Source organism: Protomyctophum bolini (genome assembly GCF_963924005.1).
Source record: "Protomyctophum bolini genome assembly, chromosome: 9".
Taxonomy (NCBI): domain Eukaryota; kingdom Metazoa; phylum Chordata; class Actinopteri; order Myctophiformes; family Myctophidae; genus Protomyctophum; species Protomyctophum bolini.
The window spans coordinates 21,395,921-21,410,883 of NC_137870.1; the positions used below are offsets into that span (position 1 = coordinate 21,395,921).

Genomic DNA, 14,963 nt, shown 5'->3' on the forward strand with positions numbered 1-14,963 from the left:
GTATACAGTACATTCTCAATTATTAGCATGTAGCCTATAATTGTAAAGTGCCAAAAGCGTGATAACTCAAAACAGGCTTTATAGAGTATGTTTATATTTTTTAGTGTCAAGTTCAGTTCACTTTATCTGGTGTGAGTCCCACTGACCTAAAAATGGTCATCACCCCACCCCTATTAGGTGGAGATACTCAATGTGTATCATGGGGCAACCATATTAGGGTGCTCCCTTATAAAGAGAATTGATTTGGGGAATCCCCAACAGTGAAGTAATCTTTGGTGGTTCTCTGCATGATACCGTCACCATATTAGGACAATGCCTTTTGTGGTGGTTTGAAGGGCAGGTTCTGTAAAAAAAATGCATTTAGGCATTTGGTTAGGAATTAGGAATAGGTCTACCGGCTTGTGTTTTTTACCTAATGCTATGTTACTGTATAAGCTAATTTTAATATCGATTAGATTTAATTGACATTAGACATTAATGTGCAGTATGGAGAGGAGGGTGTTCAATCATAAGCCAAGATGAAAGGTTGAAATTACAAATTTATAAAACAAATTTCATGCTAGATCAAATTATGTAGCTCATACATAGATACGTTACTTATGTCAATGAATAACCCTTTAAATATGTTTAAAGTTTACCTTTTGATCTCAGTTTATAATTTAATTATTTGCTAAACACATTTTTGCATTAAACAAAACGATTCTGTATAAATGTTATATAATGTTCCCTTCAAGACAGTTCCCCTTTTGTAGCTGGTGCTGTGAAAGTACATTGGAAACTGATTTGTAAACCTGTGTGGAAAAGTTTGGAAAGGTTTGATATTATCTAAAATAATCAATCATCAACTAATGTTTGATCATGGCTACGCGTGGGTGTGTGTGTGTGTGTGTGTGTGTGTGTGTGTGTGTGTGTCTATTACTTTGTAACAGAAAATCGATACTTGAGTCCTAAAACTTCTTGAACAAAGAATGTACCATAATTCATTTTCTATGAGAACTTAAAGGGATAGTTCAGATTTTTTTAACTTAAGTTGTATGAAATAGTTGCCATTAATATAGTGGTTTTAACTGTATTAATTGATTGCCCGAGTCCCGTGGTGGGAGTCCTGCTCTGGTCTTGGTGAATATTAAGTAGTTCCGGTCATTTTGTGGGGGCACTGGGGCCACGCAGTAAAAGTAAATTAATCCACAAAACTAACGTCATATGTATTGTTGACCCATTTCTAAAATATTAGTGCGACTTTCGTTCAACTTGGACCCCTCCATCACATGGAACTACTTTTTGGGGCGTAGTGATATGGACACAAAAAACATAGTTCTGTGTGATGTAGGGGTAAAAAAAAGAATGAAAGTTTCACTAATATTTTAGAAATAGGTCAACAATACAAATGACGTTCGTTTTGTGGATTAATTTACCTTTACTGCGTGGCCCCCAGTACCCCCACAAAATGACCGGAACTACTTGATATTTCACCAAAACCAGAGCAGAACTCCCACCACGGGACTCGGGCAATCAATTAATACAGTTGCAACCACTATATTAATGGCAAGTATTTCATACAACTTAAGTTAAAAAAAATCTGAACTATCCCTTTAAAGACTCATTATTAATAAGTGGCACTGTGTGTTGCTACGCAAAAATATGTATCTTCTTGCACATACATGCATGCAGCATGGTTGTTTGTTTATTTGTTAGCTTGTTTATTTCTCATGTGATGCTTCTCATGTGTGCTTGGCAACTTGACTGAAGAAGCTTAAAGTTCAGCTAGCTTTAGCAAAAGAGGGATTCTCTCTAACATTGTGTTATTGAAGTTGGCTGATCTTTGAACAGAATTCAAAGGTATGCCCAAAATTCAAGGGTACAACAAATAACCACTAATGGCCTGGTTCCAAAGCCATAAATTCAAAGCCATTACTATCATGGCACAATGAGACATTTCTAAAAAAAAAAGCTATACTATTGACGATTATGAACATTGAAAATGTACTGTTGTAAATAAATTATATGATAATGAGTTTTTTAATGGATCGATGGCTAACTATGGGTTGGGTTGGATATTATAACCAGGTCAGATGTGTGCTAGCGGTCAATAAACACTCGTTATAGACCAGATAAACTAAGATATTAGTTCTAAAGATATATAACTATTGGTTCATGTTGACGTTTAAGTCAACATCATATTGTTATGTCTAAAATGCTGTGTAATCTCTCTGTCACACAAATGAGGGCACACTTGAGTATGCACGCACGCACTCACACGCACACGCACACGCACACACACACACACACACACACACACACACACACACACACACACACACACACACACACACACACAAACATAAACATACACATGCTTCCCAATGACACACACCCTCCCTGTCCCATGACTGTCATTGGTGCAGGGTGGGGTAGAGAGGAAAAAAGTCAACTTAAGTGGATGCACGTTCAGCTTCATGCCTCATATGACCACCATACCTTCAGATATTAGGGTGGGATTAGAGGAACAAATGTGAGACACACATCTCTGCAAAGCGTACTAGCTTCCTCTAGTACGTCTGATTCAATCACCAATAATCAGAGACTTGCCTGTTGCACTTTGTTCCATGGCCTTCCAACAGAAGAGGAGCCCTGCTGGATGCCATGTTGGGACTTCTGAGGGACCACATCAAATCTTCAAACACAGACTCTCACACTAAGACCGTCCAGCACTCCTTAGAGCAGGGGTTCTCAACCCGTGGGCCGCGATCCCCCGGGGGGTCGCCAAATTATTTTGGGGGGTCCCAAAATATATATATACCGTATATATATATTTTGCAACTGAATGGCTGGAAAATGGAAATTAAGAGTTTGCATAAACTTTCCTTAATGATTATCTGGTTTCATGTATGATGTATTTTCGCTATTATCCTGCTACCCTAATAGACAGGGGTACATAAGCACATGGCCGTTTATCCAACAGCTTTCTCCGTCCCAACCACACTTTCACCACACATCTCTATATGCAAAATAAATTCGGCACACTCCCAGAATACATATAGGCTACATTTCATTGAAAGAAATGTCTTAATTACTGAATAAATATTACTTTTGTCAACCACGCCATTGTTGCTCAACATCAACAGCCTACGTCAGAATCGTCATGTTGGCGTCTACTACGCCAACTACGTTCACTTAATGGGGCCAGTCCTTCACAGTGACACACGCGTTAGATGAACCACGCGACCGGGATGGTTTCTACCCCTCAATGTCGTGCATTTGCTGCGCCCTTCTAATGCTGCGCCACGCCTACTCTATACTGCTCCATGCGACTCGAACAGCGTCAGCAGCAGCAGCTCCGAGCCTCCGTCAGAAAGGCTGCCCACAGCACTGCACAGCCCCACACCCAAATGAATCGAATGAATGCATAAGGCGCTTATATCGCTTTTGCTTAGTGGATGGGACATTTACATTAAAAGCAATCGGATGGACGCGTGGATAACGGCATGGTTGTACAGTGCAATCGGAGGGAAAGCTTCCATAATCCATATAGCTTCCCTGCTAGCTGCTTCAGACACAGGGGAGGGGAGGGAGAAATAGTGCGAAATAGCGCTTATGCAACAATTACCCTAAAACACAAACACCTCAACTCGATGTCATTGTGAATAAGAATTTCGAGCGAAATAATCATTTTTCGAAGGACACTTTCACCCAGTACGAAGCTAAATGTGGAAGCCGTGTGTGTCACACCAAAACGGGTGACCTATAGATTCCTGTAACCAGCCTCTCGCACTGCCTGCGAGTTGGCTCCGTCTAAGGCTCCGTCTTATGAGCAAATTTAGAACTTCCGGTCTGAGAGCTAGCAGATTTAAGACATCCGGTTGCTTTCAGAATAAAATAAGGTTATTTAATTCGTTAATTAAATAATTTTTACATTACATTATTAGTATTATTATTACATTACAGTTATTGTAAAGACACACATTATGTTTCTGTGTAAAAATAAGTAATTAAATAACATAAAAAAGTTATCTAAATGGATAAATGCTATTCACTGGAGTGCATGGACTTTATAAAGTGGACACTGGACAAAAGACGGCTCCGCCAGCCAACTATCTGGACATACCCACGCGTTTGGGAAGATGTCCTCTACCACCCCACAGTCTCCGCTAAGCGGGAGAGGTGTAAAATTCACAGCAGCAGAGCTTCTACTGGGGTCAATGCAAAAAAATGTACCGTTTCCGGACCCAGAATGGACACTGGACAAAGAGGCCTCCGCGAGGCAACTATCTGGACATACCCACGCGTCCGGGGAGATGTCCTCTACCACCCCACAGTCTCCGCTAAGCGGGAGAGGTGTAAAATTCAGAGCAGCAGACCTTCTATTGGGGTCAACACTCACAAAAGTGCCGTTTCCAGACCCAGAATGGACACTGGACAAAGAGGCCTCCGCGAGGCAACTATCTGGACATACCCATGCGTCCGGGGAGATGTCCTCTACCACCCCACAGTCTCCGCTAAGCGAGAGAGGTGTAAAATTCAGAGCAGCAGAGCTTCTACTGGGGTCAATGCAAAAGAAATTACCCTTTCCGGACCCAGACTGGACACTGGACAAAAGACGGCTCCGCGAGGCAACTATCTGGACATACCCACGCGTCCGGGGAGATGTCCTCTACCACCCCACAGTCTCCGCTAAGCGGGAGAGGTGTAAAATTCAGAGCAGCAGACCTTCTATTGGGGTCAACACTCAAAAAAGTGCCGTTTCCAGACCCAGAATGGACACTGGACAAAGAGGCCTCCGCGAGGCAACTATCTGGACATACCCACGCGTCCGGGGAGATGTCCTCTACCACCCCACAGTCTCCGCTAAGCGAGTAAATGGGTGCTTATATTTCTATGTGAAATGTGGTGATGCTGGCATCACAATAGATGCCAGCATCACGCTGCCTCCGTCTAATAAGCACATTTACAACTTCCTGTTTGGAAACCAAAACAGATGCTTCTGACATTTGCCTGTGCGTGCTTAATCGTTGTACTTCTGAACACATTTCCCAAATCTCAGTGATTTATCCACACATCGCTCTGTGTGTGTGTGTGTGTGTGTGTGTGTGTGTGTGTGTGTGTGTGTGTGTGTGTCGCGTCGCCCTCCAGCTGCAATTGCGAGTGTGCGCTGTGTGCAGGGCACACTACTGAGTTTAAAACCTCAGCTGAAACATGAAGTGGAGTCTGTCAATTCCCGCAATTTCCTTCTTCCCATATTGCGCTGCAACGACACTAGGATTGAGCCCCCCGAAGGGGGGCGAAATTCTAGTTAAGGTTATTGTAGCGTGGGGAGGGGGGCGGGACGGGGGTCGCGAGACACGGCCAAAGCATTTCTGGGGGTCCCCAGCCAAAAACATTGAGAACCCCTGCCTTAGAGCAGTGTTTTCAAAACTTTTGTGCCCAAGGCACATCAAAGGACAAGTATAAATGTCAAGGACAAACATAATTCATAGCAACAATAGCAGCTCACATCATAATGTACGATAATACGATGTGTTATGATCTTTTAAATCTGCTATTTTGTGGGAATTTATATAATGAAGTGCGGTTGTCACAAAATCCCCCGAAAAAAGCACACCTGGACTTGTCTCATGGCACAGCAGTGTGCCTCAGCACACCATGTGGGAACCACTTCCTTAGAGCCACAGCTATTTCAACTATTTTAAAATGTTTTTCTAAAGAGTAAAAAATGCCAAATAAGTTTAGGGATAAGGGGTAACGGGTCGCACCTAACCTAAGGTATATAATACATTATATGGGGTGTAACATTTATAGTAACTGCATCGAAAAATTGGTTTTTCATTTATATATGTATATATGTAAACACCAACATATCATAGCGGTTGACTTTGTATCATATCGTATCGTTTTGCAATTCAAATAATCGTATCGAATCATTTTGCAATGCAAATAATCGATTGTATCAAGTACTTTGTTTAAGCAATTTTAAGAAGAAAAAAAGAAAAAGAGGGGTTTAATTACTTTTCCATGCAATATCGCTACACTTGGTCTATTGATATGTGTATTCTCTGTTTTCATGTCAAAGTTTGGGTTTGTCTGTGTTCAAATATATGTCCATGTATTTGCCAGAGAATTACTTCTTTATATCCATATTAATACATGTTTCACACAGATTCAATCATTGTCGATTTAAAATCATTGAATCGTATCGCCATGAATGAACCTATATTGCCCTTGTAGTTGTATCGTATCATCAACCATGTATTGTGATACTTATCACATTGTGTTAAAATGTATAAGGGATTCGTTACACCTCTATAAATAAATACATTTGTTGATTATCAAAATTAAGCATGGGGCAAAAAATAAGCCATTTAAGTTATAATTACTGTATATGCTGTTTGATACAACTAAAGTCGTAGCCCTTAATTAGTTTGACATAATTTAATTATATTAAATGTGTATTACTGAATTAATATTATGCATAATTCATATGATGAGAGAGGACAGTCCAGGTTTTGTCAAAGTTGTCACTGTTGGGGCTAAATCTTCTTCAGAACTTTGGTCTGCTACAAACTGGTACCACTAGTGACAGCACTTTGGGAGGTTGTGACTGTGAGTGAACGTTTTGCCCTGAGTGAGTATGCCAAACACATGAACAGAGATTGGAGTGTTGTATTGGACAGGAGTTCCCAGGCTTTTCCATGCAGTTGACCTCCACATAGTCATAGCTTCTGGCTGTGGCCCCTTGTGAAATAGCTAATACAGTATATCCCCCTAACATTTCAAACTAGCCGAAATGGCGCCCCCTGGTGGCCCCCATGTTTTAACCACTAGCAGGCTGATACTGATTAGGAGCACAGAAGATTTCTAGCAACTTCATTTGATCAGAGGAGACATACTGTACACCCACACTCACGAGGGTTAGCAGGGATGGACTACATGCAGTGTGGAGACAATCAGGAATTGACATACCGGTAATCACTTGTATGTGATGTGACCCTTAAAAAGATCAAATCATATAAAAACATGGAGCATACAGTATACCTGAGGCCTTAACTTCTCATTTGCTGCTGGTTAGAATAATCTAAGATAAGTTATAAAATATAAAAAACACACCCGTGTGAAGTGAGAGGCACTCGTAGTGAGGGGTAATCTTACATCACCATGACATGGCACCAGGAAATTATTCCCTGTTCATTTAGGACATAGACATTTCAAGTATTTATTTAAAGACCTTTTAAGCCTCGTACAAAGCCAACTCTTGTCGTGACAAATCAACAAACACAATTTTTCGGGCCGAACAAATAATTAGAAAGAAGAAAACGGCAGGTTACAACACTTTTTTTGCTGTTTTTTTTCTTTGTAATTATTTTTGTTTGGTCCAAAATATTGTGTTTGTTGTCATGATTTGTCACAACTCGCTTTGTACGACGCTTATAAGGTCTTTAAATATATAAGTTTTGAAATGTCTATGGGAAAAATGCATTGGGAATTATTTCCTGGGCCTGGCGTCGTCATGAAAGGGGGCAGGACTGCGACGCTCTATAGAGATCACTGGATAATAAATTTAACATCACGCGTTTTGTCAAAACCATGGAGAGCTCCGTAGATTTAGAGTTATTCAACTTTTTAGTCCTATATACATATATGCATGAAACCTGTCTAGGATCGATGAAGAAGGAAAGGCCAAGCAAAAAAAAGAAGAAGAAATCAACGATCCGGTTCAATAATAAAGCTTATCTGACGTAACGTTCTGCCAATAGCAGTTGCCAGTTGGATTCTAATTGGCGGAACGTTCCGTCACAACAAAAATTCAACCAAAATTATTTGTGGACATTCCAAGGGACTGAGGCACCTTCTAAATACTGACATACATACGTTTTCTGAAAAACTTTAAACTTAAGTCTATTTTTCCCGATTTCTTTTTTATAATCAAACCATTCAAAACGACGTGGTCGAAAAGCATGATTTTCAAATGATTTATTTATCACCCTCCCCCCCCACACACACACTATTCAGAGCTTGCAGAATCGAATGGTGTAGGTCTCGATTCTTTCCGACCTTTTTAAGAACCGAAAATTTGAGAATGTGACCATCAGACCATAATATGTCCGTATAGCATAATAATAAGAAATATTAAGCACAAATCCCCAATATCAGTAGCCTGATGTCATAGACTGTCCTGTACTCTATATTTAGGCATTGCTGACACCAAACTCCATATATGTTCTGTTCATAAACGGGACAAAGGCAGACAGATTGACAGACATATGGCATTATATCAAGTATTTTACCACTCTGGAAGAAGATACGGCAATGTTGCCGATTTGTGGTTATTTGATATCTAGCCTGAGACATTTAGGGTCTAGAACCACAGTTGACACTGCATCTAAGGTACTATGTGGTTCTCCGTTGCTGTTTGATAGCCATGGCAACCAACAGTGGCCCACCCACGTTCAGCAGCAAAAGAGAAACCTCTCCCTGCATGAGTACAGGAGCATCGGCCTGATGAAACAGGCTGGCATCTCAGTGCCCACCGGCATGGTAGCCAGCTCCTCAGAGGAGGCGTATGAGGTTGCCAAGCAGTTAGGTTCTAAGGATCTGGTGGTGAAAGCACAAGTGCTCGCTGGTGGAAGGGGGAAGGGTACTTTTGAGGGTGGCCTAAAGGGAGGAGTCAAGATTGTCTCCTCGTCAGAAGAGGCCCGTGATATCTCGTCTCAGATGATTGGTCGAAAGCTGTACACCAAGCAGACCGGAGAGGCGGGGCGTATCTGTAACCAGGTGTTCATCTGCAAGCGCATGTACCCACTCAGCGAGTACTACTTTGCTATCACCATGGAGCAGACATCCTCCATGGTGGGCCCTGTGTTGATCGGTAGTTCACAGGGTGGGGTGAACATTGAAGACGTGGCAGCTGAGAATCCAGATGCCATTTTCAAGGAACCTATTGACGTTGTGGAGGGCATCAAGGTGGAGCAGGCTGTCAAGGTTGCACAGAAGATCGGCTTCCCTCAAGCACTTATCAATGACGCAGCAGAGAACATAATCAAACTGTACAATGTCTTCATCAAGTATGATGCCACCATGTTAGAAATCAACCCCATGGTAGAAGACTCCTCTGGCATTGTGATATGCCTGGACGCTAAGATAAACATTGACCCCAATGCCAAATACCGGCAGAAGAAAGTATTTGAGATGCAAGACTGGACTCAGGAAGACCCCCGCGACCGACAGGCAGCCAACGCCGACCTCAATTACATTGCACTGGATGGCACCATCGGCTGTTTAGTAAACGGAGCTGGTCTGGCCATGGCTACCATGGACATCATTAAGCTGCATGGTGGCATGCCAGCCAACTTCCTGGATGTAGGGGGTGGAGCCACAGCCCACCAGGTGACAGATGCCTTCAAGCTCATCACCTCTGACAGGAAGGTGCAGGCTATTCTGGTCAACATCTTTGGCGGCATCATGAGGTGTGATGTTATCGCCCAGGGCATCATCAAGGCTGTTACCGACCTAGAACTGAAAATCCCCATTGTTGTGCGGTTACAAGGTACAAATGTGGACAATGCCAAATTACTGCTCTCTACCAGCCAATTGAAGATCCTGGCCTGTGATGGCTTGGACGAAGCTGCTAAAATGGTTGTAAAGCTGTCTGACATTGTGTCGCTGGCTAAGGAGGCTAAGGTGGATGTCACCTTCCAGCTTCCCACCTAAGCAAAGCACACTGAACCCATGTTGACCTCCTTACCTCACGCCTTCAGCCTCAGGCGTGAGGTAGACGCTGCCATGCAGGCAATACGAAAGTACAGTGTCAAAATCGTTCGACACTGAATCATTCCATACTGTTGGGCAAGCTGGGGGCAATTGGTTTTGACAGCTTGTCTATTAGCCTCGGAAACTGATAGGGATGCTAGGGTTCAAGTGGTTAACCCATTTTGGACTGAGGCCGATTCTAAAAAGCCCTCTAAATCCTGACCTAAGCTTTCTGAAAAACTTCAAATATTTATATACTGTAGCAGCATCAAAGTTTTTGAATTTTTGAATACTGTACATACTGTACAGAACCCCAAAAGGGGTCCCCGTCCAGAATGGTTAGAACACCAAAAGGGGTTCCCGCCCAGAGAAAAATACCAGGGAGAGAAATTGCGACACATGATCCCATCATCCTATGTGTCTGAAGAGACTATCATGTTTCCACAGCCTGGTGTCAAGATACCATGTATTGTTTATTCATAAACTGCACTCATCAAATGTCTGTCTTGGAAATAAAACTATACTTAATATTAGTTCTCTAATAAAAGAGAAATGTAGAGAATATTTAAGATTCATGTTGATGGCAAGCCAAACAAGAGTCACATGCCAGTGAGTGGGAGCATCCCTGATGCAGTCTCTCATGGACGTCAGCAGACCATGAGGTAATAGACCTCACCAGATAGAACACACCCTTGTGGGAGAGAGAACAGGTGCAGGTAAATAAGCCCATCGCTGTAGTCTTTGGTGCAGCACACCTGAAACATCCTCGCTAATGCTATCCACAGCGTCCAGCACTGCAGAGATGGTTACGCAGGGTAAGATTCAGATAAGTTCCCCACGATCCCCAGACAACATAGAAGGTATGTGAACGTTCTTTTCTCACTTTCTGATATGTCGAAAATAAATAATGATTCTTGTCAGCTTGCCTTGGATTGTTGTAATCAGACAGACAAGCAACACTTCCTTTCTCAACAGTGACTCTTTATAACTACCGTAGAAGTAATCAAAGTAACATGACAACAGGTCAGGACCAGATGCATTATTGTGCAGGTTAGAGTCAGGTCCATTATTACAAATTAGATTGTAGTTGGTAATTGTCTGGGATTTATAAATGAATTTGCTTGTGCGATGAGAATGGTTCATCAGAGAGAGAGGGAGCATTATTTCTAAAGCGTCTGTGTGTACAGTTGTTGCCACAGAGAATATGCAAAGTCAAAGATGACATCATGCTGTTCTTTACTTCCTGTACAGATAAAAACTCTGGTACACTGGGATGTTTTGGTTGGACTATAGTCATCATATCGATGATCTTCATCACAGTAACGTTCCCGTTGTCAATATTAATTTCTCTTAAGGTAGAGTATTATGAAGTAAACTGTACAATCATATTGTTCACAACATCCAAAGCCTGAATTGTAATTCAATTGCTCCTTCTCATTTTGTCTCTTCCTGACCTCCAGATAGTGAACGAGTATGAACGAGCTGTTGTTTTCAGGCTTGGTCGGATTATAGACAAGAAACCCAAAGGTCCAGGTACACTGCTACATCTATTGTTTACATTTACAATATACAATGTGGATTGCTTCTCCAGTTAGAGGATTCCAAATGCGCGTTGGAAATACATTTGTGCTTAAATAAGAACATTTATCTGAAATATAGTATTCATACATATGAAAATTAATATCAAGATACAATGCAGTACAGTAAATCATTTTAAATAATATTTTTGGACCTAACCTAGTACTATTAGTTTCCTAATTCCCCATATGTTTCAGCTCGCATGGCCGTTGTAAAGGGATGCACTCTTTTTTGCAGGACTTGTCTTCGTCCTGCCCTGCACCGACAGCTTTGTGAAAGTGGATCTGAGAACAGTATCTTTTGACATCCCTCCTCAAGAGGTAATGATTTTCTCAACGTTTATGTTTCACAAAGAATTACAAGTTACAAACTTTATACACCACTAGACTAGACTAGAGTACACTGATCTCAGTCAAAGAAAGCATCATTGTGTAACTCAGGCACTACTCCTCTGCAGATCCTAACCAAAGACTCAGTGACAGTATCCGTGGATGGCGTGGTGTACTTCCGGATTCATTGTCCCATCTCTGCTGTGGCAAATGTGACCAATGCCAACTCATCTACACGGCTGCTATCACAGACCACCCTAAGGAACGTTCTTGGTACCAAGAACCTTGCAGAGCTGTTGTCTGATAGAGAGGGCATCTCACGGAGTATGCAGGTGGGAACAAACGTGCTGAATCTAAAGCATTGGTTCTTTGCACTCTCTGAGTTGACCTGTAACGGTTCATATGGTTCCTAACTATCAAAAATTTGGCCCGGGCCGCCGGCGTGGTGATCCAGCCACCCTAGACTGCAATGTCAGCCTGACAGCGTGTCACGGGTTCGAATCCTGATCCCGGCGACCTTTGCTGTGTGTCACTCCCCATCTCTCTCCCCATTTCCTGTCAGTCTTATCAATGAAGGCATAAAAGCCCAAATAAAACCAGACTGCTCATGACATGTATCCCATTCAAACGATGACTGCAGGAATCCCTGGATGATGCAACTGATCCATGGGGGATTAAAGTGGAGCGTGTGGAGATCAAGGATGTGAAGCTGCCACATCAGCTACAAAGGGCCATGGCAGCAGAGGCAGAGGCCACCAGGGAGGCTAGGGCCAAGGTGAGGAGGAAAAACAATAGATTTTTACCTGAAATAGTAGAGTAAACAGGTGCTACCGCCAATGATACTAAGGTTCCATCCCATTTGGCAGAGAAGAGCCTTTCCAGTGAACAAACATGCCCAATAGCACACTGATCTGAATTGAACTCAACCGTAATTAGAATCATTGGTAACAGCAGTGCTGGTACAACACTTAGGCCTACTGTTTCATGTGAAAATGACTGCTGTGAAAATGACTAACAAATCAGTAATGTGGGTGTGACCTTGTGTCTGAACAGGTCTACAAATTACCCTGCATTTGATTTGACCCACATGAGTGTCAACTCATCCCCACTGTTTCTGTGTTGTAGGTTATTGCCGCTGAGGGAGAGATGAACGCCTCTAGAGCACTTAAAGAAGCCTCCCTAGTGATTGCCGAGTCCCCCTCCGCTCTGCAGCTGCGCTACCTGCAAACCCTCAACACCATCGCAGCAGAGAAGAACTCCACCATAATTTTCCCTCTGCCTATAGACTTCCTGCAGCATTTCATGCAAAGGAAATAATGGACAAAGTTATGCGTAAACACTTAAACCCTCTAGACGAGGTAAACCAGACCTTAGTTGGCTCTGTACGTGGGCTGTATTATGGTATTCTTTCCTTCTTTCCGTCTACATAGCCAATCTACAAGATGTAGATCTGCTATTTCCGGCTAATGATCCTCCCAGATTATGGATACTGGGGTTCAAGTGGTTAATAATTTACACTCTGTTGTACGATGGTGGTGCATGCTGAAAATAGCATAAATTATACAAACTCAACACGTAACGAGGTTCTTCCTTTACCCCTCAGATCAAATATGTATATCTACAGTTAATTAAAATGTATGTAAAAGGTGATAATCTTTCTCATCGTCAAAGATAGTGATTTATTTTTACAACTGAATATCTAATAACTGCTCATTAAAAATCACAGAAAGATGCTTATGCTTTTTTTGTCTGTATAATCACAAAAAAGAACCTTGCTAGCAATATAGAGCAATGATATATATCGAGATAATATAGCCTATTACTTTTATAAACATTTTCTTGTTGAGGTTTAATACTTAAATTCAAAGTGCAACATTTACAGTACAGATGTTGGTGTCTTATCACTGACGACAATATTTTAACCAGCTAAGCTACAGTTGCAGTTATGGGGGGAAACATCTGAAATTATATACAGTACGTAGATATATAAAAAACGAAACAATGCAAGACAATCTTAAAGACATGCTTTCATAGTAATCTATGCACAGCATAATGGTATGCTGAAATAATTACAATCTTTACAACATAAGCCCTGTAACAATCAAAAGCGTATCAACATCTGTGTGATACGTACACCAAACCTGCTAAGACATTGATTTACTGTAAACAATACCTCCTAATCTGGTGTCAAACAAACATTCAGTAAATGAGTACAAGATCATGTCCACAGGACACAGAGGCAATCAGTGCAGCAGTTGGAATACCTGATAGAGAGTAAAACCATTTCAAATACATTTCAAGCCACCAGAGACAAAGCTAAATGCATTTAGCTTGGCAAACAAACTGCCGTTGAAACATGGCTATTGTGAGTATTACATGAAGCTAATCAATGTCTAGTTCAGTCATTTTCCGAGTTGAAAGTATGTTTTGGAAGGGGGTGTTTTGATAATTCTCTAGCAGTTATTAAAACATTTTTTATTGGTAATCACTAACAGCAAAAGGCTCTTAGAGATACTTTAAAAAATACTGAACATCCAAATAATGTCCCACACAAGGATATGATGTCATGTCACATTACATACAATTGAGCTAAGAGGATAATGTAAACATACTGTATAGTACTGTATGAGCATCAGCTGATAAAGTACAATAACGTAACCATTGACGAATAAAAAAAAGAAAGTGATGGCAGTTGCTTTTCTTTGATGAGTCATGACTGTCTCCAAGACCTGAGATTATTCTCCAATATGAGAGATGAGGTAACAGCTTGCAAAATCCCACCATTATCCTATTACCATATTATGGTACATACAATATATTTTTATATCAAATTGAGAAATTTCCGTGAGTATGAATTTTCCAACAAAGCCACATGTGGATACAATCGAACACAAATGTTTTGATGCCATAATGCCTTCTATGGACACACATCTGCATTCAAGTTAGTTGGATGTGTTGTAACCCCAATTACAATGCAAACAAACATATAAAGCTTTGCAAACCGCAATAATTAAATGTTTTCAGCCAGTCTTTGAGAGATGATAAGGTACACTTGAAGATGGCATGAAAAAGAGCATGACTGTTGTGAGCACACAACACTCATATAGAACACCAGTCCTATATTTTAGATTTGTAGCCAAAGGTTCAAGTGCAGATACTAAAACTATTACACTTTACTGTTTAATGCCCTTAAAGTGTATTTCTTCTGGGATTGCAAATTAATTTCAGATGATTGTGACAGTGCATAATGTACTGTGTTGCTTTTATAATACATCATAGCCTTTGCTATTAAACATGTCACATAACTAGTGCTGT

General features: G+C 41.3%; 2 protein-coding genes across 2 annotated transcripts; both read left to right on the forward strand.

The window, feature by feature from the left end:
* Positions 1 to 8,301: 8,301 nt before the first annotated feature.
* On the forward strand, positions 8,302 to 9,702 carry LOC308321771 (succinate--CoA ligase [ADP-forming] subunit beta, mitochondrial-like; the record flags this gene model as incomplete). The annotated part of the gene is made up of 1 exon (XM_080772861.1): positions 8,302 to 9,702. One exon carries the CDS (start codon positions 8,302 to 8,304, stop codon positions 9,700 to 9,702), a length of 1,401 nt encoding a protein of 466 aa, XP_080628987.1.
* Positions 9,703 to 10,513: 811 nt separating this feature from the next.
* On the forward strand, positions 10,514 to 12,965 carry LOC308321984 (stomatin-like; the record flags this gene model as incomplete). Its single annotated transcript, XM_080773143.1, has 7 exons — positions 10,514 to 10,601; positions 10,993 to 11,096; positions 11,202 to 11,274; positions 11,557 to 11,639; positions 11,777 to 11,980; positions 12,289 to 12,423; positions 12,774 to 12,965. The coding sequence occupies 7 exons, from the start codon at positions 10,514 to 10,516 to the stop codon at positions 12,963 to 12,965; spliced, it is 879 nt and encodes a 292-aa protein (XP_080629269.1).
* Positions 12,966 to 14,963: the final 1,998 nt, after the last annotated feature.